This window comes from Mytilus galloprovincialis, chromosome 3, assembly GCF_965363235.1.
Source record: "Mytilus galloprovincialis chromosome 3, xbMytGall1.hap1.1, whole genome shotgun sequence".
Taxonomy (NCBI): domain Eukaryota; kingdom Metazoa; phylum Mollusca; class Bivalvia; order Mytilida; family Mytilidae; genus Mytilus; species Mytilus galloprovincialis.
Window position 1 is genome coordinate 101,118,532 of NC_134840.1, and position 26,106 is coordinate 101,144,637.

Here is a 26,106-nt window from a genome sequence, read left to right on the forward strand (position 1 = left end):
GTTTTGAATAATTTTGTTGAACTGTGGGACAAATGTTTCTTTCACAAATATGGTGATATTGTAGATTTTTATCTTGATGGAGTAATTAACCAAAGAATTTTATAAGTCATGAAATATTTCATGTATAATTGGTTCTCTAATCACAAGAACTTAGAGAAGGCCTGCAATAGACCATATATACTTTGCAGTTTATCCAAAATTCTGTCCCAGTAGGTAATAATTTCCCCTTTTCACTATAGCAGTAGACTGTAAATACATAACAGGGCATTATCATGTCTGGAAACTTGAACAATTATCATAGAGCATGATCTACCTCAGTGATCTGGAAGGTTTTTTTCACTATGGGCCCAGGGCCCCTCAAAAATAATTTCAATGGGCCATTTTAAAAAATAATGGGCCATGTTGTCAAATGAGTGGGCCATTTGAATTGACTTCTCAGTAAAAAAAAAAGTATCAATTTTTTTTGGCAAAGAGGCGTTGGTACTTACCTTTATGATTTTAAATAATATCATGGATATTGTTCCTGTGATTCTGTAATTTCAATGTAATATACAATAACTTCTACCAAAACGGACAATATTAAAGATAACCTTTATTTACAATGTTTAAACTGGTACTGTTGCCTTGAATTGTTCATGTTCATGGCTTTTTTTTAACATTACATTTGGGTCTTCGTCGAAACCATACTTATTCCAGACGTTCCATATTAGAGGACATTTCAAACACTTCCTCTGCACTTCTTGTATTATTATTATTACTTCATCATGACAGTAGAGAGTACCATTAATTGAAAGAACAAAACAACAATTCGCTGAAGTCATGTTTACAAAATGTCAAAACGAGCCAAAGACCAAAAAATGACAAGGACAGTTAAGCGCCTTTTATGGAGGCAAAAACTATATTCATAAAAAGGCTTCGGGGGTTTTCAATCGAAATAATAGCTAAACTAAATTAAAAGATTATTGTTAGAGTTAAATCTCGTCTGTAATAGCCAAGTTTCACAAATTTAAAGTTGTTTATAAAAAAATATATATCATGAATGATGGTTAATTACGTTTTTTGGGTTATCGGTTAAACCGCATGGTTCTATTATTACCATAGGAAAACACTAGAGACGTTAAACCGCGTGGTTATATTACCATAGGAAAACACCCGAGACGTCCCAAAAATATATAGGTGCTCCTATGATTGGAGGAACATTATACAGTTGTGTACACACACATGGTGGCACGGAACATGATCAGAAATCCATTTGACGATATCTTAACGTTTCAAAACGATGTGAAAAATATCGTGCGCCACGTGGGCGCTTACATTTGTCACTCTATGCGCCATTTCTGGTCAATATGCGCTATAGGCGCAGGGGGCACGTCCTTCCCGATCACTGCTACCTTGTCACAATAATTTGGGAATCCAGCAATATTATCACAATAATTCTGTGTATCTTGTTAAGTTATCTCCTGGTTACAATAATTCCAAGTGTAATATGTTTAACTCTCACTGGCCACAATAATTTTTCAATCCTGAAGTGTTTTCATTTGAATTATCTCCCTTGTCACAATAATTTTTGAATCCTGAAGTGTTTTCATTTGAATTATCTCCCTTGTCACAATAATTTTTGAATCCTGAAATTTTTTATCATAATTCATAGTGTTTTTAATTGAATTATCTCCCTTGTCACAATAATGTAAGAATACTAGTGTTGTCAAATCGTACACTTTTGCATAACCAGTAGTTTAAGTTGATGTTTGAAGGCCTAATCTATAGTACCTTACACATGGATATAAGAAGATGTGGTTTGAGTGTAAATGTGACAACCTTCCATCAAAGTCATAAATCTACGCTTTTATAATAAGATGAATTGAAGTTTGTCCTTTGCCATTACAAGGCTAGTCTGTGAGGATTCTGGGCAAAGTTGACTTTTAATAATCAAATATACCGTATCAACTATGGCGTTTGTACTAACTTCAGATTGAAAAATTAAAAAAAAACTTCTTGATCTCGTAGAATTGAATATGTTTGAAATCGATGATTCTTTCATTTTCTCTTGTCTCCGAAAATAATGTGGAGTGCTTCAATTGAAATGATTAAGAATGTTACTTGTAATATCAAGTATACATTGAGTACATTAACACTGGTTTCCATTTCACTATTTTTGAGTTGGCATTTTGTAAAGTATGACGAAGCCTTGTATGACGGAGGTTGCACATTCAGAAGTAGGTATACACAATATTAGATCAAAAATGAAATAATGAAGTAATCGTAAAATTTTATCGTATTACTGATTTAAATTTACTGTTAAAAAACATGTATTTCCTGAGGCAACTGAGGAGCATTCTCTAGATGTACCTTATCAATAACTCGTGAAACATCGTATTTTATAATTATCATTCTCATCATATTCAAATTTAGGATTCTTGAAGAATACAATAGTGCATTTTCTCCCTTGGCAAAATAATCTATGAGCTTTGCAGTATACCTTAAATAATTATATTCAGCAATAATGTTGCAGTCTTGATTTTAGATGTTACTCTTATGAATATGTAGCATTTCAATTATCACTCTGCAGTTGGTCACTTAAGATTTCATGGTTATCTCAAATTTAACCAATGTTCACTGGCCATTGATCTCAGCATGTGTACAATTGCCTTTTTTGATGCCCTTGCACAGGGGAGAAGTTATTTATTTCTAAGCTTGTTTGCCTGTTCATCTGTTTGACAGTCTGTTTATCCAAGAATAAGATTGATTACTTGACTGTTGGTGTTTTAAGCACCTCTTTTGGCCTTTTTTCGCGGCAGATGTTTTTTTATGGTTGAGGAAGCCAGAGTGCCCAGAGAAAATGACTACCTTCAATAGGAAAACTGACAATTCTCATCAATTAAGAGTGGAATTGAGTGCACCAGTACGAGCAGGATTCAAACTCACAACTTCAGTGTTAACTGGGTAGTGATTACAGTAGAAATACTTTGACCACGGAGGCCCTTCAAGAATAACATATCATTCTTTAACTTTTAGTCGGCCTGAACCAAATGTTATGACAATGCTTACTTCCACCAAACTCAGACCAAGTTAGAATTTGAATGCTGGCACTTTCACAATTCCTGAGTTATGTTCCTTTATAAAAAGAAAAAATGGTAAAATTTGCAGTTTCCCCACGCTTGTTCTAACTACCAAACTCTGATCAAGTTTGAATGTGGATGGCGTCAATTTTTCTGTTCTCGAGTCACGTCCGAACAAGTGGGGGCATCTGTGTTACATTTACACATTCTTGAATTCTTTATGTTTTTATTTATGTACTGCTCCTTAAAATCTACTTTAAACACTACTTCAGAACCATGTGCAATATTGACAACTCTTAAAGATTTTATTTAAAATTTTATTGGAATAAATATATTAACAAAAATATTTCTATTGAAAATAAATACAAAATATCTAATGTACAACCTTTTGGGTATAAGAATATAATGCCTGTTTCTATTTACACAATTCATAATTAACAAAAAGGAGATGTAGGGATACTTCAATGAGGCAGCAACCCAATTAACAAATTAAATATAGCACAGTTTTTTTTTCAGACTTTTTTTAAGCACCCTTTTTTCTCGACTCCTTTATTTATATTTCTGGAGTATTGGCCCATCATTCTCTATTCTGTAAACCCCTCAAGATTCTCTTTTAATATGATTAGACCAGAGGAGACATTGAAAGGGCAAGCATACATTATTTAACAATAGCCCAAGGTCTATACCATGTGCAAAGCTCAAAATGGTAAACAATTTTAGAATATGGCTTGTTTTAAAAGTTTCAAAAGGCAAACATAAAAAGATGTGACTATACATGTACATACATTATCAAATAAATTTTACAAATATGCATAGGTTAATCACAGATAAAGTTTACATTGCATAAATATATTGCAGGAAAACAAATAAAAAAGAGTATTTTTTATAATACTTTAAGACTATATCATCAAGAGTATATTTTGTAATGCTGTATGATTCTCTCTATATTTCATGTTGGAACTCTCTTTCCTTTTGATTTTTCTAGGGGTGAGTTTTCTTATGTACAAAAATTATTAAAGGTTATCGATACAAAGATAACAATGTTATAACGTTCATGATACTGTTTGCTTATATTTTTTTTTTTTTTTGAATGCTGCAAAGTAAACTTTTATTTTTTATCTCGTAATAATGGTCTTGTTATATCATCATCTGAGTCACTAGCATATTGTATGTTGCCACGGTTAGGAGCTTCCACATTTACTTCCTGTACTGGTACTGGTTTCCTCAAACAAGGTATACAGGGAACCACCACAAGTTCATTATATAGAGCAGTGCCAATCAGCAGGAAGAGAAATCCATCAACTAAAATAAAATCACAGTAATAGATAAAGTTACAAATAAATTAATGAAATTTGAACTTCTAGTTAAAAATTAATTGAGCAATATAATTATTATTGTTGGTAGCATATTGATAAATTGATGTGTCTGTTATAAAAGGATACAATAACAATTGACGTCATACTTTCAACTGTCATTGTAATATAATCATAGGTTTATACTATAGTAGAAACAGAAGATCTTATCGCACCGCGGGTAAAATAGCACATTGTGATTGGTTTAAAGCCGTCACGTGGTGACCCCCTATGAGACCATATGGGGTTTGTAGATTTCATAGGGGGTTCATGACGCGTTAATTGTGACGTCATATATCGATGTTGTTGTGTTTCATTGTTTATTTTTCAAAATAACGTAGCAGAAAAAGTCTAGCGTGCGATAAATTTGTTATACGGTTAACTACTGACCCCCTACGGACCATAGAGGGTGAATAAAATCCATAGGGGATTCGGCCTCCGGCCTCACCCCCTATGAATTTTACTAACCATCTATGGATCCGTATGGGGTCAGTAGCGAACCATATAACTTATAATATTTGTATAATGGTATACATATATCACATATGTTTATTAGTCCCCTACCGAGGAAGTCAAAGGGGACTTTAGATTTGCACTCTGTCTGTCCAGCAAATCGGCTTTCCAAACTTTTTTTCTTCATGCTTGAAGATATTGATTTGATATTTGGTGTATTGTTTTATTATGATAGGTTGCAAGTTAAGTTCAATTTTCACAATTTTAGCTTTTGTCCTTGTTCAGTAAAAGCCCTTTCCCTTGAATTTAGTTTTTGATGAAAAACTTACAATTATTTTCTATTTAAAGGGAAATAACTCATTTTCAAAAGATTTTAAAAGACACTGTATTAAGATAAATGACATTTTGGAATTTTCCCCTTTTCTTTAGTAAATTGTTTGAAGAAATAAGTGTTAGGTTTGTTTGTTATGTAGTTTACACCATGAAAAGTTATAGATCAAGTTAGAATATTTTTCCATTAAAATAACAAATTTTGGAAAGGGACTATATGTATTTCAATACTCACAGAATGCTGTTTCTATACTAAATTGCTGAATACAGGATTAAGAAATCAAATGGTGAACACATTTACTGTGAATCAGTGATGGCTGCTTAACACTCAGTTGCAAATATAAGATTCATAATCAGGACAAAAAGTCAATGATAGGCATATACCCTGCTTTTCACAAGGAAAATATCAACAGGATGACATACTACCTACTCCAACATCTGGGCCAAGTTCTGATGGAACTCAAGTTCTGACTAGAGTTCCATATGAACGGTAAATAATTTTTAAGAGTAAGGTCTCTAGATTACCGGAAGCACAAGGCCCCTACTCTGAATATGTTTACATTCAAATTTGATTGGATTGACGTCATAACATCCGGGATATCGAGTCGATCTCTATGAACCCTGCCACAACCAAGGGCTCCTCGAGTGTTAATGGCGGGAAAGCTATATCCAATCATAAAAGGTGTTATATATGACCATGTCAATCCCATCTACTCTACATATCCATCCAAACTTGGCCACTCTGACTTTGGTCTGACTTGTCTTTTTACTTACTCATATGTGCAGTGTGCTTGACAGAGAATCAGTAAGTACCCATTTTAAAGCCTGCAATATTACAAAGCCTAAGATTAAACATGAGATCATAGGCTAGTAGCATTACCTTGAAGTAGTCCATATGTCTTGTCAAAAGGTTCTCCAAAATCCTTAAAACAGAATAAAATAAATAAGCAAATGTCCACACAATATTCAAAGCTTTCTATCACTCAAGAGGTTACAAAAGGTTTTGAATGAATTTAAAGCATACTGTAAAAATCTGCCTTCAAAAGAGCAACATCTGCACTTAATGGAACAAAAAGAACCAAAGTAGGTTTAAATGAGTCTAGTGTCATGCATTCATGGTTGCAGTAGAGTACAACTGACCATACAAACATACAGTGTTTGTGTGTCCTGTAGACCAAATGTATCCCTATTATTGATAACTTACATGAGGAATTTTGTTGTATTCTTGTTGCTGTGTCTTGTGGTATTTAGTTTAACCCCTTTTTGATATGTATTATTTGTATATATGTGCTTTATTGTTAAGTTATTTCCCTTTATCAGTTGATGCAGTGCTGGTACTTTGTTACATACCTTGTCAAAAGCATAAAAGATAAGTAGATCTACAACCCAAACTAATATAGTTCTACAGGCATCAATTAATGTTCTGTGTACAGCTACAAAATAAACATATTGTTCTACAGGCATCAATTAATGTTCTGTGTACAGCTACAAAATAAACATATTGTTCTACAGGCATCAATTAATGTTCTGTGAACAGCTACAAAATAAACATATTGTTCTACAGGCATCAATTAATGTTCTGTGTACAGCTACAAAATAAACATATTGTTCTACAGGCATCAATTAATGTTCTGTGAACAGCTACAAAATAAACATATTGTTCTACAATAAACATATTGTTCTACAGGCATCAATTAATGTTCTGTGAACAGCTACAAAATAAACAGATATAATCAATCTATTACTAGTATAAATATTTAAGAGTTTCATATTCCAAATATAATTCTTCATATTTGGATGTGATAAACTGTCTTATGTATACATAATGAAATGCAGGACACCAAATAGAATATAAAATCACTCTAACATGATTGTGACATGACAAATTAAGACCACAAAAGACTTTTTTTTCAGCTGACCTACTTTTCTATGATTTTAATTTTGGTTAATGGAATTAATACCAAATTGCAGCCAATAGTAAAAAGGCTTGACAAAAAATAATCTTAAAAATGGCTGTTTCCCCCTTTTTTCTTTCCTTTTTTTCTTACATTTAAATAATACTTGGTACTGTGATTCATTATTATTCGTTGAATACCAATTTTCGTGGATTCCATGGATACAGGAGAACCCCGAATTAAAATGTTCAACAATACTAAATTTTATGTTGGCAAGTCCACAAAATTAAATATCCATGAATATGCAAGTTTTCCTTAATCCACTATAATAGGTATCCACGAAAATAAACAAATCCACAGTATATAATTGTAAATTATGTAGATACAGATAAACTATAACTTTAAGTTTTGCCTACCTTTTTTAAATTTGATTACCGTACATAAAATCCTACAGAATTGACAATTTTCCTATCATATGTTCATTTCTGGTCAAAATTTGTGTGATGAGTCAATACTTATCATTACAAAGTTTTGCAATTTTGACATTTTGACCTAATCATGACTATAAAGATTATAAATTTTATATTGAATATTTATTACAAAAATGTACTGGATAAATGTGATAAGGTACAAAAATGATCTGAACCAGTTATCTATAATACCAAGACACTAAGGCCCCTTCCATACAATTTACATATATTCTGTAAGGCTCCTCCCATACAATTTACATATATTCTGTAAGGCTCCTCCCATACAATTAACATATTTTGTAAGGCACCTCCCATACAATTTACATATAGTCTGTAAGGCTCCTCCCATACAATTTACATATATTCTGTAAGGCTCCTCCCATACAATTTACATATATTCTGTAAGGCTCCTCCCATACAATTAACATATTTTGTAAGGCACCTCCCATACAATTTACATATAGTCTGTAAGGCTCCTCCCATACAATTTACATATATTCTGTAAGGCTCCTCCCATACAATTTACATATATTCCATACCTGTTAAAGATTTGGTTACAGCCAATCCAAAGTAGTTATAGAATGCTATAGACAATAAGTATAGTAGACAGAACACTAAAAGTCTTGGTTCACTGAATATCTGGTATATAGCATCTAAACTGTTTTCATAACTGTTATTGACATCTGATCCTGGTATAAAATACATCACTGGTAAAACTACCTATAATTGGTTTAAAAAGGTACAGATGAAAATATTTTTTATAATTATTGGTTTTTATGCATTTCAACTTCAAATTTGATTTGGATATCAACCGATTTTGAATTAAGGCCCACTGATTGGTCTTTAAGAAAACAAAATACACATCCTAGTGCACCAAAACATATGCCTGGTATGTTTGATAAATTATTAAAACAAGAGTATCTTATTTTGTTAATTAAACATAAGTGGAAGTTGTGGTGCATGAATAATGTGTCAGACCACCAAAATTCACACACTACACATACAATTAAGATCATATGTAAGCACTCCTCAGACAAAAAAAATAATACTTCTGATGTCATTGTTTACTAAAACTTACCAACAAATTTGCAGAAATGAAACTTTTGATGAAAGAAATTTACATGTATCTAGAGCATTTTGAGCTAAATTTTACTTGTCCATGAGTTTGTCGTATAAATTGAGGATAAATAATATGCTCCATAGTATAATTATTTAAATTTTCCTGAAAATCGGGGGTCATTTCTGGTAATAGTTGCCCTCCCAACTGTAATTTTTCATTACAAGACTTTAAACAATAGTTGAAAATTAGGAGGTAGAAAGGTGATACATGTCCAATTCAGAAAATATCTGGTTTCTATAAATAGAGAAAAATGGCCTTAACTAAAAAGAATTCAGACCCTCATAAAAGCATAAGCCACACTTACCGCTATCATAAGTAACGCACCAAAACTTCCTTCTGTCCCAACTACCTGTGTAATACAATATTAAAAAAATAAATAAAATTAAAATCTGAAATCTATTACAATTGTGATCAGAGAGAGTCTGTCCTCTAAAAGTTTTGTAATTAAAATATACTTTGCCAAACTTTTTTAATCAATTAAACTTGGGTCTCTGTGTAATAAATAAGTCTTTTGTTTATACTATTGAAACAGTATAAATATGAATTTTAAAGAGTAAATTTATAAAATGAAAGTCACAACTTTTTTTAACAACCATGTTCCTATCAAAAAGGTGTTTAATTTTTCCGATCATCATATAATACAGAAATCTAATTATTGGATCTTGAAGATAATAATACTATCATGATACATAAACTTCAATCTTTCTATGGAAATTAGATAAACCTTTTTCTGCAGCTGATTATTGTGAAGAAATTATTTCTAACATCAAAATTAAAATGAAGCTTGGCTCATACATTAGTATTTGAAGTAAAAGTTTTTTGAGTATATATTCATTACAATGTTGTATGTAAAACTAGAGGCTCTCAAGAGCCTGTATCGCTCACCTGACTCTACTTGGGTTTTTGAAATCATATAAAAACAGATAAAATTTGGCTACAAAGTAACAACACTTGGCCAGCACCTCATAAAGAAAGGACTTTTCATGCTATGTTTGATTTCATTAAATTCCGTGGTTCTCTAGAAGAAGTCATTTGTATGCATTTCCCACAGGGCCCTATGTTAAACTAAGTTCCCCGCTGGCGGCCATCTTGGATGATGGATCGGCTACAAGGTAACAACACTTGGTCAGCACCTCATAAGGAACCTTCATGCCATGTTTGGTTTCATTCTTTTCAGTGGTTCTCTAAAAGAAGACATTTGTTAGCATTTCCCTTAGGGTCCTATGTTAAACTAAGTCCCCCGCTGGCGGCCATCTTGGATGATGGATCGGCTACAAAGTAACAACACTTGGTCAGCACCTCATAAGGAACATTTATGCCATGTTTGGTTTCATTCCATTCAGTGGTTCTCTAAAAGAAGTCATTTGTATGAATTTCCCATAGGGTCCTATGTTAAACTAAGTCCCCCGCTGTCGGCCATCTTGGATGATGGATCGGCTACAAAGTAACAACACTTGGTCAGCACCTCATAAGGAACATTCATGTCATGTTTGGTTTCATTCCATTCAGTGGTTCTCTAGAACAAGTCATTTGCATGCATTATGCATGATTTTCCCATAGGGTCCTATGTTAAACTAAGTCCCCCGCTGGCAGCCATCTTGGATGATGGATCGGCTACAAAGTAACAACACTTGGTCAGCACCTCATAAGGAACATTCATATCATGTTTGGTTTTATTCCATTCAGTGGTTCTCTAGAAGAAGTCATTTGTATGCATTTCCCACAGGGCCCTATGTTAAACTAAGTTCCCCGCTGGCGGCCATCTTGGATGATGGATCGGCTACAAGGTAACAACACTTGGTCAGCACCTCATAAGGAACCTTCATGCCATGTTTGGTTTCATTCTATTCAGAGGTTCTCTAAAAGAAGACATTTGTAAGCATTTCCCTTAGGGTCCTATGTTAAACTAAGTCCCCTGCTGGTGGCCCTCTTGGATGATGGATCGGCTACAAAGTAACAACACTTGGTCAGCACCTCATAAGGAACATTCATGCCATGTTTGATTTCATTCCATTCAGTGGTTTTTTAGAAGAAGTCATTTGTATAAATTTCCCATAGGGTCCTATGTTAAACTAAGTCCCCCGCTGGCGGCCATCTTGGATGATGGATTGGCTACAAAGTAACAACACTTGGTCAGCTACTCATAAGGAACATTCATGTCATGTTTGGTTTCATTCCATTCAGTGGTACTCTAGAAGAAGTCATTTGTATGCACTACCCATAGGGTCCTATGTTAAACTAAGTCCCCCGCTGGCGGCCATCTTGGATGATGGATCGGCTACAAAGTAACAACACTTGGTCAGCACCTCATAAGGAACATTCATGCCATGTTTGATTTCATTCCATTCAGTGGTTCTCTAGAAGAAGTCATTTGTATAAATTTCCCATAGGGTCCTATGTTAAACTAAGTCCCCCGCTGGCGGCCATCTTGGATGATGGATCGGCTACAAAGTAACAACACTTGGTCAGCTACTCATAAGGAACATTCATGTCATGTTTGGTTTCATTCCATTCAGTGGTTCTCTAGAAGAAGTCATTTGTATGCATTTCCCATAGGGTCCAATGTTAAACTAAGTCCCCCGCTGGCGTCCATCTTGGATGATGGATCGGCTACAAAGTAACAACACTTGGTCAGCACCTCATAAGGAACATTCATGCCATGTTTGGTTTCATTCCATTCAGTGGTTCTCTAGAAGAAGTTCAAAATGTAAAAAGTTAACGACGACGACGGACGACAGACCACGGACGCCAAGTGATGAGAAAAGCTCACTTCGGGCCAGGTGAGCTAAAAAACTATATGCCACAAACCTGTAATGGATGGAGACTTCTCTTTTTCAGAAACATTTCTTCTATAACCATCTGACTAGCACTGACTACTTGACTAGCCAGAATTAATATTATACCTGAAACAAATTTGAAAGTACCAATTCCACGTTTTACAAAAATAAAACAGTGCATCATATCCATTCTTTCCATTATATTGAGTATGAAAATTTAGACTTTCATATTCTACATTATTCCACCCTTTCATCAAAAGAATTGCACATACAATACTTTTAAGTAAATAAATTAAGCTTAATATTCTACGCCTTTACAAAATATGAGGTTAAATTTGAGGGGAAGCTAGCTGCACATGGGAGGATGCCAAAATATATCTACCAAAAGATTCGGTGAGTAGTTTGTTTGTTAAATATGACATAAAACAATGACTCAGAGTTTTCTAATTACAATAATGTGTACCTAGAATAGTTTTAGAACCTTCAGCTGTATGTTGAGATTTAAATACACTGGAACATCCTACAAGGACCAATCCAATCATTGTTACTAACATACCACACCAGTGAACTAATCGTAACTTTCTTTTCAAAAATATTTTCTAAAATCAAAAAGGAACATTTGGTTAAACTTTCTTGTTCATACAAAAATAACTATGTGAACTGAAGACATGCAAATTTCTACAACAAATTTATGGCTTCAGAAATCTAATACATGCTGGGTAAAAAGTGTACACCAAAATGTGTAAATGGCTATCTATCATTGTCCTAAAATATGCATAACCATCAAACATCTTCATTTCATTGCACAAACATTGAAATTACACACCAGATTCTGAAAAAGTAATTTCTAGCGGGATTTTTTTTAACAAATTTACACAAGTGTAGTGGTATTAGGTCATAACAAATCTGCAAAAGTTTAACTTAAATCTATTCCCTGGTTTAGGAGGAATTGCAAATAAGGAAGTTCTTAGCCTATTTTTTGAAAGGGCAAGAGTACATTTATTGTGTAAGAGAAAATCAAGAAATCAATCGGAACAAAAAGATCAATAATAAACAGCTGCGCAATGAGCGCATGATACGCCCGACGTCTTGTGTGGAAGTTTTATGCAATAATCATAAATAGTTTCTGAGCAAGTTTTTTAAAAGCAATAACAATATATTGTTTTTGAGACATGGTGGGACATGTTAAACACCCATGTGTTTTTTTTACAAAAAACAAAATATCACTAAAATAAAATTTTGAATCATCACAAAAAAGTATACAGATCTTTATATTAATATAACAAAGAAGTGTGTAAAGTTTTAAGCAATAATCATAAATTGTTTTTGATATACAGCGCGACATGTAAAAAAAAAACTCCCCTTTTTTACAAAATACTCAATAACTCAAAAATAAAATTTTGAATCATCACCAAAAAGTATACAGATCTTTAGATTAATATAACAAAAAAGTGTGTAAAGTTTTAAGTAATAATCCTAAATTGTTTTTGAGATACGGCGCTACATGTAAAAATTCCCTCCCCCTTTTTTACAAAATACTCAATAACTAAAAAATGAAATTTTGAATCATCACCAAAAAGAATACAGATATTAAGATTAATATAACTAAGAAGTGTGTAAAGTTTCAAGCATTAATCAAGAATCGTTTTTGAGATACAGTGCGACATGTCAACCCCCCCCCTCCCTGTTTTAGTTACAAAGTGCTGTAACTCAAAAAGTTTTAATCTTATTTTCACCAAAAAGTATACAGATCATTTGACTATCATAAGAAACAACTATGTTAAGTTCCATGAAATTTGGATTAGTTGTTCTCAAGTTACAGTGCGACATGTTTACGCCGGACAGACATACAGACAGACGGACGAATGCCGGACATTTGTATACCATAATATGTCCCGTCAAAATTTTGAAGGGCATATAAAAAAATGTACAAGTTAAGTTATTAAAATTATGTGAAAGTTTAGTTGAAATATATTCGCTTATCGCGTTCACACACTCTTCTTTTTTAATTCGAACTCATTCGAATTAACTAATTCACATTATGTAATTCGCATTAGAAATGCGGTTTTGTTAATACCAATGAAAAGTTAATGTCGTTTGGATAGTAAAATGGATTTGACGCACATTGCAATTTGAATTAGAATTTACATTCAAACATAAAACGTTTTGAATGCGAATTAGACTAATTTGAATTATCAATGCAAATCGAATCAAATTATGTGTGAACACAGCAATATGTTACCCAATATCCTGTAATGAGGGGGGGCAATAGGGGGTCCGTTAACATGTTAACAACACCTTGATTTTGGCAAAAACAGTTAACAAAAAATGCAAAAATGCTGATAACAGTTAACAAACAGGGTTGAAAACGGTTAACAGCTTAAATTGATCTCAGATAACAGTTAACACCACCTTGAAAAGGGCCATAACAGGTTAACAGAAAAAGGTATTGATATTATATTATATATTAACTTACTGATAAAATTCCTGCAAATATGATGATTGATCCTCGTAACATCTGCCACACTGAAGCATCAACATATATAAGTCCTATTCCTATAAAATATAAATTAATATGGAAATCTCAATGAATTTTTTTTATGTTTATTTAAAATGAACTATGAAACAACTGCAACTATGGCAAATAAACCATACAAATAACATGAGAAGTACTCTGCTATTAATTAACTGTTGACACAGAGATATGTCTTGCCTGTCTCCATAACACTCAGAAAAGGACAATATGATGGGCAGCAACATTGCTGATTAATTCAAAGTTGCTGGACCTGATCTTGTGGGTAGGGCCTAGAAATGGTTTACAAATTGAGATGTATTAAAATTATACTGCAACTTTATACAAAATATCATTAATCTTTTACAAGTAGTTCTTATCAAACTGACTTAAGTAGAACCTTAACATTGAAAAGTTTAATTAAAGTCACTGGAGCCAGGGCCTCAAAATAGTCTCTGAAGTGACAACAACTCAAGTACTAAGACTAAGTTCATTTTTCAAAATTGGCAATCTAAACATCTGAATTTAAGAAATAAATCAAAAAGAGCACAATGCCATTAGATACATAAGATTCCCATAATGTTCTATTTAAATCTATTAACTGGTTGAAACGATACATGTACAAAGCGCAGAGAACAAACATATTAATTACTGAACAGAATAGATCTGAACAACCACAACTCTACCCATGCTTCAAGTAAATTGAGTATAGCCATCTTGGTATTGAGTACAGGGGACCAGGTTAATATGCAAATACATACCAGCCACTGATGTACCAACTAAGTCACAAATGGTAGGTACTGCTACAATAAACTGTACTATTCTGAAAACATAAAATTGATATGACATGTCTTTTAAAACTGGTTAGGTAAGTAGATACAATGTATAAAGAATTTGTTACAAAAATATTGATGTATTAACATTATACATGTTATATAAGGGAAATAATGTGGAAACATCTTGACTTTAATAGTAATCTAGCAAATAAACTCATCATAGATACCAGGACTAAATTTAGTATATACGCCAAACGCGCATTTCGTCTACAAAAGACTCATCAGTGACGCTCGAATCCAAAAAAGTTAAAAAGGCCAAATAAAGTACAAAGTTGAAGAGCATTGAGAACCAAAATTCCTAAAAGTTTTGCCAAAACTCAGTAAAATGGTTCACAGTACAGGGGCGGATCCAGCCATTTGAAAAAGAGGGGAATCCCAACCTAGCACAAAGGGGGGTTCCAACTTTATGTCCCCATTCAAATGCATTGAGCATCCCAAAAAAAGGGGGGTTCCAACCCCTGGAACCCTCCCCCTAGATCCGCCAATGCAGTAGGTTTAAGCTTTAAACAGACATTGAGATGAAGAACAACCATTACAGCACTGTTCCTTTGCTTTTTGTGTGGATTTTGTTGTTGCTGTGGATGTTCTGATTTTTTTTGTCATGGAGGGATATCCTTGTGTTTTTATTATATATCTTTTTAACTGGATGAATTATTTTAAAAGATACTATTTTTTGTTGATAAAATAAATAAAATAAACGAAAGAATAATATGTCTAAGGACACAAATTCCCCCACTCAAGCTCAAGCTGCAATCAGACAAAAATAGGATGTACAGATGAAAAGACAAAAATAGGATGTACAGATGAAAAGACAAAAATAGGATGTACAGATGAAAAGACAAAAATGTAAATATTACTAAGACAAGAGGAAATAGAAACAATATATCTTAGAGAAAACTTTTTTTTCTGAACCCCCACATAAAATAGTTTTTATATAATTCTTTATTTGCAAAACAAACCGAAACCAACTTTACATAGACAAAACAAACATAATGAAAACTCAACAGAATTCATGGAATTATAAAAGATATAATGAAAAATAGTTCAAAAATAAACCTTATTAACAATATTGAGCATACCTCGGTTGTGGAGGAATATCTGTCATATCTTTGTTTTGTTCAGCATACTATAAATAGAACAATTTTTTTTTAACTTTACATTTAACTTAGATGTACACTGTTTAATTCAGCATCTAACTAAGCATAAACAAGAATGTGTCCATATCTCATAGATACCTCACTCGCACTTTCGTTAACTAAAATCAGTGGACAGAGAAATTTGGGTCAAAACTCTTAATTTGATAGTTCACTCTAAAAAAAGAGTTACGTGCCCTTGAATTTTGGTCTTAAAAATTCCTGGGGAGAACACTGACATACACATTAGAAAGATCATATCATAGGGAACATGTGTACTCAGTTTCAAGTTGATTGGACTTAGACTTCAACAAAAAAATGGATTGACTTCCAATATGGAGTGACAGACACTGGAATCTCTATATGAGGGTCTAGAATATTCAATGTAAACTGGTTAATTCATTGTGTTTTGTGAAAAACTAACCTCTTTTCTCCTTTTATCTCTTTCTTTCTTCCTTACTATACAATAACCACCTAAACATATCATCTCTCCTGAAAATACAACAAACTTGACAATTATTAGCTAAAAAGTAGAAGGGTTTGAATGATAGCTTAGTACTTCATCATCAAGGGTTCTTGAATTCAAATTTTCAATGAGGTTTTAGGGAACCCACATTTTATGGTAAAAAAAATGTATTACAAGACTAGACAGTGCACTAAAACTTCTTGATGTTCTAAGTAAATAATCAGAGGTTCACCGATTTATTTCATACCTCTTTAAATATATAGTTTTAAGATGACAACTTGAAATATGCTCTAAGACAAACCTTGTCCCAAAATTTTTTTATCAGAGAAATTTTCTACATTTTACTTAATGTTTCAAATCTTTGTAAATATTTCCATGTAATTTTTATTCATGAACATTGCTTGTCTTTTCATCTTATTTTCTTTTACACATGTTTTTTTTGTGTGTGTCCTACATGCATTGGATAATTATAAAATAACTAATCAAAGAATTCAAATAGAGAAAAATATTCAGTGAGTGACCAAACAACTCATTAATTCAGGAATGTGCATAGTGCATGAGTTAATTATCAGTGTTGTTGGGTTAAAAGTTGAATATTTTTCAATATTTCAATTCTTTAATTAGTTATTCTTTTTATTACATTGGCAAATGGCTTTTTTTAAAGAAATTAATGTAAAATATGCAAGGAACTATATCTTTTTTCTACGCATTCACAATTTGTTTTGATCTGCCGTTATTGACGTTTTGACAATGCCTATTGTTGTATGACGTCAGAGAGTGAAATAACCACTTTTATTTTACATGTGAAATTATCGGTTTTTATTTCTCTGGGAAATTAATGTAATAAACAACTTTTCAATTTCGATGCATTTCCGTCAAAAACTTTGGTTTTAGTGAACGTCACATGTGCGTTTAGGTGCGTCATGACTTCTGTTTCAATGTTGAGCGAGTGGTTGAAAAACTATGAAGCTACATGTATATTGCACAAATTATTCGGCAAATTTAATTCTCATAATTGACAATCTGCACCACTGTCATAAGGGAATTGTGATTAAGTACCTACTGAACAAACTTTATTCCTAGTTTATCCTGCACAATGACAATCACTAAGACGCTTGATGAACGCTTATAGTGCAGGGATACCGGCGAGCCCCTCTATCTGGTAAATGATGTCACAAAGGCGTGTATAATTGACGAGCTTTTTCCGGTGACAGATGAACTTGAAAGTAGTCTATTCATTGCAACCAATGTAATAATGATCAATAACTAATCAATTTAGAATACAATTACTGACAATTCATTTTTTGGGGGTCCAAAGTATATATTCATGTTTTAAATTAAAAAAAATTAAATAAAAATGCTATTTTGAAGATACAATGTTACTTATTAATTTTGTGATTTAATCAATATAAACTAATAATGTGTATTTTGTCAAGTATTCCAATGAAATCTTGGAATAGGTAAACATGCACAGAATTTTGCCTGGTATACAAAAAGATCCCAATGTACTTACCAAAGAACATAATCAGTGTTTGGAACCATGGATGATCAAATTCATGGACTGTTCTGGTATTGTTAGCACTTCTGTCAGGATATCCTTCTACTCTGTAAGATTTAATAAAAAGTGCATACACACTGAAATGTCTCACCTGTTTTACTATCATTGAATTCATGTTAAAAGTCTGAAACATGAAGGTTTTATTACAAGTATCACATAAACTTATTTTTATCAATATTCTATGAGAATGAGATCATTGAACTAGGGGCCAGTACCATGCCTTCGGTTGCAGGACTTTCCTGTTGTGTTGATGACTCATTGGTGGCCTTCAGTTGTTTTTTGCCCTTTGGTCAGGTTTTTGTCTCTTTGACTCGCATACCCGCCAACTGTCACTATTTGCGGGGGATTTCCCTAATGGAGGCTCCCAAGTGGAAATTTTGTAAGAACAATTTTGTCCACTATTTTAAAGAAAACAATTAATTTAACAATGGCTATGAGCTTGTTAAAGCACGAAGAAACCAAATCAAAGCGCTGTAAGCACTGTAGGCAGTTAACCAAAAACCAAGGCAAATTGAATTATGAAAACTGTGGCAATGTTGCTTCAACTTTTTTTTAAAGATTTAAAAGAACAAACATTAAACATTCATATATAATTGTGCATTTATGTTCATTTAATGAATTAAACAGTAAGGCAAATAATTCATATTTTATCAAGGTTTTCAATAGCAACGCACATGGCCACGAATGGTCATGAGTCTTTTATGGTCATGAGTCTTTCATGAGTCAGCAGTGGTACAAATTTGCAATGATTGCAGTTCTTCTAGTTGAACGTAATTGTTCGTATTAGTTGACTGTTAGTAGTTCAAGTTGACTTTAGTACGAGCTTGTAAAAATATGAATGGACTTGCTTCTCTGGAAAGAAAACTGAGTTTGTGTTTCACAGTACAAAAGTTATGAGACACAAATCAGACAAATGTTTACTACTACAGGGATCAATGGTGAGGTCTGACTGACCTGTCCATAGTAAATGTAAATGACTCCCACCTTAACCCCAAGTCCATGAAGTCTAAGTTTGGAATAAAATGACAGGTGTTAGGGTCTAGCAAAGTGATATGCATATGTGTCGCCTATGAGATTGACCTTGTATGTCATTCAATCTTTTTGAAATGAAAAACAGGAATGAATATGGTTTAGGAGTTGGTATCTAAATCTTTTACAGTCTCAAAACACACACAAGAGGGTGTGGGGTGACCCTAGGGACTACCTCTATTTTTCATTTGATTTTTTATATTGTCCCATACATAAATATATATGGTTTATGGGTGGGGATCTCGACCGTTATCAAGTTTTAAAACAGGAGGGATGGGGGACCCCAGTGACTTCCCCTATATTTAATTTGATTTGTTATATTGTCCAATACATGAATATATATGGTTGAGGGGTGGGGTACTCATCTGTTTCTAAGTATCAAACAGGAGTGGGTAGGGTGACCCTAAGGACTCTCCTTATATTTCATTTGATTAGTTCTCATACATGAATATATATATGGTTTAATTTAAAGGTGGGGATCTCGACTGTTTCCCATTTCTCAATCAGATGACTGCAGGGACTCCCCCTATATTTCATTTCATTTAGAGTTGGGGATCCCAAATGTTTCAAAGTTCTTAAACATGAGAAGTAGGGTGACCACAGGACTTCCCCTATATTTCATTTGATTTGTCTTATACATGAGTATATATGGTTAAGGGGTGACGATCTCAAATTTTTCCAAGTTCTCAAACATGAAGGTCGTACGGTGACCTATAATTGTTAATGTTTGTGTCATTTTGGTTTCTTGTGGATAGTTGTCTCATTGGCAATCATACCACATTTTTTTTTATATATAAGAAACTTCCAGCTATTTTAACTGACCTATCAAAATTGAGAAGAAAAAAATACCCCTTGAAATTGCAGTAATATGTTTAACTTGAAAAGCATTTAACATGCATTACCAACATTTATCACTGATAAAAAAAAATATACTGTTACCAGGAACATATATATTGTTAGATAAACTGTTCCCAGCTGTCACTTGTATTGGATTTTGACATTAAAATTGGTGTACAAAATATTTTCTGCTTTTTCTTTCTTTTAAACAACTTTGGTTTTCAATTCCAGTGTTTATATTTATTTACCATGCAAAGCTGTATTTTGTCACCTGTCTGGATTTTTTCAGTTGATAGCCCCAAAAACCCGGGATTACCTTTATCCGCTTCCGGAATCGGATCCGATATTAGGCCACAGACCACAATTAATTCCTCTATTAGTTCTTTATAACTTTTTGTCTCATTAAAAAAATTCGACCTAATCTTTTTGACAAATTTTTTGTGTGTGTAATGTATATTACTAGTCCAAAAACATATCCAAAATTCAGAAAGATTGCTCTGATGTAACTTACAATTTTAGCCAATACACATCCATACCCCTATGGACAAGTCAAGAGATGTTCCGAAAACTGAAAATATTACCTTTTTGCACTTGACCTAATCACTCTTTCCATATTAAAATCAGTTAAAATACCTTCAACAAAAAGTTATTTCACCTCTCTTCTTTCATTTCCACCCCATAAAAACTAACAAATGAATGAAAAAGGCAAAGAAAAAAAATAAAGAAAAAATACACTATAATTAAGGGGAACTATATTCGTGAACAACGAAAAGCGGGGTCATTAATTGTGGTCTTGGGCCTATTAGGGGCCAAAAACTTGACCAATTCCAATAAAACTTGGCATGATTTAAGCTTAGTGTATTATAAGTCAGTTTACAAAGTTTAAAAGCCATATGATATATATTAAAGAAAATGTGGCATTTTTTATATCTCAACTTTGGTTGCTGAATTGAGACGTTGAAATAGAAAAATTTCAACTTTCAAATTTTGGCTTCAAAAATTTCCCCATAACACCAAATTGCACTTTTTTATGTCTCAATGTGTAAGATATTATATATTCAAAGTAAATGATAGCATACTTAATGTATGAGACTTATAAAAATTTGACAAAAAGTAATTTTATATGTGCCTATGCCAAAAAATAGAGGTTTTCAAATGAAGCGAGGCCTTATATGAAATGCAATATTTTCCACTAACAACAATTTTCTGAAGTTGTTAAGTTAAAACAAAACATTTAACATATCATAAATGTTCTTTTCATGTAAATATAAGTTTCAAAAAGCATAACACATGAGTTTTACATGGTATTAAGCAATGTCAAGCTTAAAATAACAAGTTGTCAATTTAGGCCGTTCCCTATATTTCCATATTTAATTGCATATAAATGATATTGGAGATGGAAATATGCTTCTTTTTGCCAAAATCCTTGCTGAGATATGATCAAATTTGAAGCCTGGATGTAACAAGACTGTTGCTTTTAATTGTATATGTAGAAAGTATGGTCTGATGCAAAGTTTTTTCAATTTACTGTTTAAAACCTGCATGGAATTTCAGTCTTAAAATGCCAATATTTTAACCACCAGCCATCCAGCAGAAGAAAATAAAGGTATTCTGTGAAACAGACAAGTTTAAACAACCTGCAATAAGTGCTTTTCATATAGATTCAGTGCAATCTGTTTAAAGAAATACAATTTTAAAGTGCATAGAACTTCATATTTCACTTGCTTCGTACGGACCGCTAGACCTAGACTATTAAAACAGCACATTTTATACTCTTTTTATGCTTTTATCCACTTTTCCTTGTGTTTAGAGTTCACAAATGAGTAAAACACATGAAATAAATACCACAAACACAAATAGGTATCAGAAAAAAATTGTCAGAGAAAAAATAAGGATGCTGATTTTGCAAAAATGTGGAAAAAAGTGAAAAAGCTACTTTTTGGGCATATTAGCTGAAAAGTGACTTTTTTTTACAAATTTCTATCAAATAAAAGTGGAAATAATTTCTTCTCATATAGTTTGACAAATCAATACCAATAGATCATTCAGAGAAGTTGTCAAAGTATAAATTCAAAATTTGCTGAAATGCACCTCTTAGGCCACAGACCACAATTAATTCCTCTATTAGTTCTTTATAACTTTTTGTCTCATTAAAAAAATTCGACCTAATCTTTTTGACAAATTTTTTGTGTGTGTAATGTATATTACTAGTCCAAAAACATATCCAAAATTCAGAAAGATTGCTCTGATGTAACTTACAATTTTAGCCAATACACATCCATACCCCTATGGACAAGTCAAGAGATGTTCCGAAAACTGAAAATATTACCTTTTTGCACTTGACCTAATCACTCTTTCCATATTAAAATCAGTTAAAATACCTTCAACAAAAAGTTATTTCACCTCTCTTCTTTCATTTCCACCCCATAAAAACTAACAAATGAATGAAAAAGGCAAAGAAAAAAAATAAAGAAAAAATACACTATAATTAAGGGGAACTATATTCGTGAACAACGAAAAGCGGGGTCATTAATTGTGGTCTTGGGCCATTATAATCTCGCGGCAGCCATTTTGTTTACAATGTTGTTTTTGACTTTTGACAGAAAGTGAGATACGATTTTACTCGGATTTACACATTATTTATCGGCGATTTTCTGTATAAAGCTAGCGGTTGAACAAATTGAACATCGCTGTCATGAACAGTACTGATGAAACTAAGTTTGAGATCGTTTTTTAAGGGAACTTTGGTAAAAATGTAATTTTTTTATTTTCTTTCAAGGGCCATCGGGAGTAGCTAGTAATTAAGTAGAAAGTCCGACTGCAAAAGTGGAAGGTTACAGACCCCGGACCACCGCTAATTTGAACCCCTGCGTCTAAATTAAAAAGATACGAAAATTTCGTTTTCTAATTCAAAATTGCCGCCAACAGCGTGATCAATTGAACTTATATACGTAGTTGACTACGTAATGACGACAAACAATATTCCTACGAGTTTTGCAATTTGGGAAATCTTAACTACTTGTCTTTAAAGATTTTCGGCGATTAAATATTTCATACATTTGTTCTTTGACATCTTAGCCAAAAGCTCAGGGGATAATAAACTACATAAGGATTCCTAATGTGCTCTACTTCCCATGTGCAACTTCAAAACTTTTGGGAAAATCGACGATCATTTAAGGTTTTTCTTGTCATATTTTTTGTAATCCAGAATGAAAAGTATGAAAAAACTGTCCAATAAGTTATAAATAATAAAGTATCCAGCTAGATGATAACAATGGCACGTATTTCAGCATTTATTGGGTAGCACACAAATCCAGGGTGCTCGCATAAGGCAGCTTAACTGCCTAAAAAACACATTAGAATATATTTGAAGGCCCCCTTGAAGGTTTTGTAGGACTATAAGAACCATCTTTCACGAAAAACCCCCATGGGCATTTTGAAAAGTTGGCAGGCATGGACTTGTTAAAAATGTCATTCCTCATTTCCATTCTCAATTGTATGTACATCCAACAATAATTCCATACACCAAATATAAACATATAGATCCATCAACAAATATAGTTGATCTATTGCTTATAGTATCTGAATAATGAACTTGACCACATAACTTTAACTGTGACCACTGATTCATTGAATGTTGAGATCAAGTGAACCTTTACTGATTGACATGAAGACTTTGCCAGTAACCTATATAGCAAATATAGTTATAGAACTCTTACTAACATTAAGATAGTATTTCACTTTCCCCAAAAAAAAACAAAAATCAAGCAGTTACTGAACCATGAAAATAAGGTCAAGGACATATAGCAGACAAAAACTTTGTTGCATAAGGTATATTCTGCATAATGGTTCTGATTTTACATTATAGTTTACAAAAATATGTATACTGACATGACTGCATAATTGAAAACAGATATAATATTACTCCAACTTAAATGACATTTCATATATATGTTACAGTAAATAGGTGAAATTAGGAATTACATGTAATTACTAAAATTTAGGAATTACAGGTAATTCCCGATGCACTTCATGCACTTAGTTAATACAAGTAATTCCTTAAACGGCCCAGTTATTACCAGTAATTACTAAATTTAAAATGAATATTTACACCTATTTACTGACTGCTAACACAACCATAACTTTTGATCACCTGACCATAATACAACATTGTTTTAGCTGTGTAATACTAACTAGAAGATCAGTTAGTACACTTAAAGTTTTGAATGGTTGATATGTATAAAAAATATCTTGAATAAATATGGACTTTCAAATATTTGGTTAAATCAGAGTAACTTTAGTTTTAATCCAAAATGGTTTAAGTTGAGCATTATAATACAGATAATTTTTGACCAACTTCAGCAGACATGGAAATCAGAAATGGAAAATTCTCCCAAAGCATTATGTCTTAACTTTTTAAAGAACTCTTTGAATATGAAGAATATTTAGACTTATTACCTTATAAAGATAAGATAACGTTATGTAGGTTAAGAACTGGAATGAACTGTTATGTGCATTAGCTTCGAGATATATAAAAAAAATATCTTTTTTTTGTTAAATCATTTATAAAAATGATATTGTAAAATTATAATTCACTGTTAGCAGCCATTCTGGTTTTATTTTGTTAAATTAGCTGAGAAACAAGGTTGATGAGTTGTGCACTTGCAAGTGAATATTTGGACCTCATTGAATACGTATTCATGTGACCTTCAAATCAACCCCTAGCTGGAGATGGGTTATCGATGTATTAAGCTATTAAAATTGTAAGGGTTTTAGCAGAACAAATACATGTAGTCTCGGTTACTTTTGCTGTTAATCGCAGGCTCAACAAAAATGAGGAAAAAATATTAAAATTTTCCTCTAGATACTATCTGTTGACTAGTACTGTAAGAAGCTTCAGTCAAAATTGGGTAAAAATCCAGGATGGTTTATAAAATCTAATGTTTTAAAAACTTTAACTACAGAGTGTATGTAATGTTAACTGGGACAAAACTAGTCCATTTATAAGTAATATACGAAAAAAAGGATTTTTTTTTCAAACTTTACTTTTGGATATTATTTTATGATCATAAACATTTAGCTTCTGTCCAAGTTCATGAAGTTTGGTAGAAATCCAGGATATTTGGAGAAAGTTTTTTTTAAAGTTTTGAGCCACAGTGCATGATGGAGATTTTAGTTTGATTTTGGATAGATATCATTGTCTTGCATACATATATTTACGGAGTTTCAAAACCTATAAAACAACCATTTTCCAGTTTCAATTCACAAACACTAAAGAGTATGCACTTTGGATGTGCATTATATTCCTACATCCTTAAGTTAGCGCCGTTAAAATCCCTACCCCTTTACTTTCTTATTTGATATCTTGAATTATGTTTTTAATTTTAAAACAAAAACATCAAGTTAGTAAATAGCTGTAAAAATGACAAAAAAAATCAGTGATTACCAGTAATCACTGAAACAACTAGTAAATACATGTAATTACTAAATTGGCTAGTAATTACAGGTATTTACTGAAGTGTTTAGTAATTACATGTAATTCCTAATTTCACCTATTTACTGTAACATATATAACCTTTAGCCATAAGTGTCAGCTTTCACATTAATTAATATAAAAGATAATTACTAATACTTGTATAATATTATTTTTTCAATTCTTCCTTACAATAGTTTTCACACCATGCACCTTAATATAAATTGGGGATTATATATTAAAAGTCTTTTATATAAATTTCAGCAACTTTATTAATCAATAAATGTGTCAAAAATATTTTCACATCAAATGTCATGTTAATTAAGATAATTATTCATTACTTCGTTAACCATATTTATTTATAAGTCCAATTTCTTAAAAAAATGATTAAAATAACCTGGTGACATTTGCAATTATATAATCATGATAATCAAATTGCTTACATTACACACATTTCAGAATGAGTTACATAAGGTATTTAATGTATTTTTTTACGAAATGAATGTATTCAAAGGCACATTTGATATCTGTTGGCTTGGGAAAAATCATACATCATTGTTTTAGTATTTACATCTTTGCACAATCCTTACGTCCTTAGTTTCTAAAATTGGATTTCTGAGCCCGTTTAATGGAATAAGGTGTTCAATTTAAACCTGAAATGTCCCTACTTGCAATCATTTTGTGCTTTTTTACTGATAGTATTTATGCTTCCAGTAACAAGCATTCCAACCATCAAAACAATCTGAAATCCAGATAGCGCCATTTTTAAATAATGTGACACTTTGTACACCTGACACGTGATTTCA

General features: G+C 32.4%; 1 protein-coding gene across 1 annotated transcript; it reads right to left on the reverse strand.

The window, feature by feature from the left end:
• Positions 1-3,360: 3,360 nt before the first annotated feature.
• On the reverse strand, positions 3,361-26,102 carry LOC143069552 (solute carrier family 35 member F6-like). The gene is made up of 13 exons (XM_076244240.1): positions 25,969-26,102; positions 17,917-18,008; positions 16,362-16,429; positions 15,884-15,930; positions 14,730-14,791; positions 13,933-14,012; positions 11,920-12,055; positions 11,488-11,582; positions 8,984-9,028; positions 8,099-8,279; positions 6,545-6,627; positions 6,075-6,117; positions 3,361-4,361 (listed from the first exon to the last, which is right to left on the reverse strand). Exons 1-13 carry the CDS (start codon positions 26,061-26,063, stop codon positions 4,168-4,170), a joined length of 1,221 nt encoding a protein of 406 aa, XP_076100355.1. The 5' UTR covers positions 26,064-26,102; the 3' UTR covers positions 3,361-4,167.
• Between the last annotated feature and the right edge of the window lie 4 nt (positions 26,103-26,106).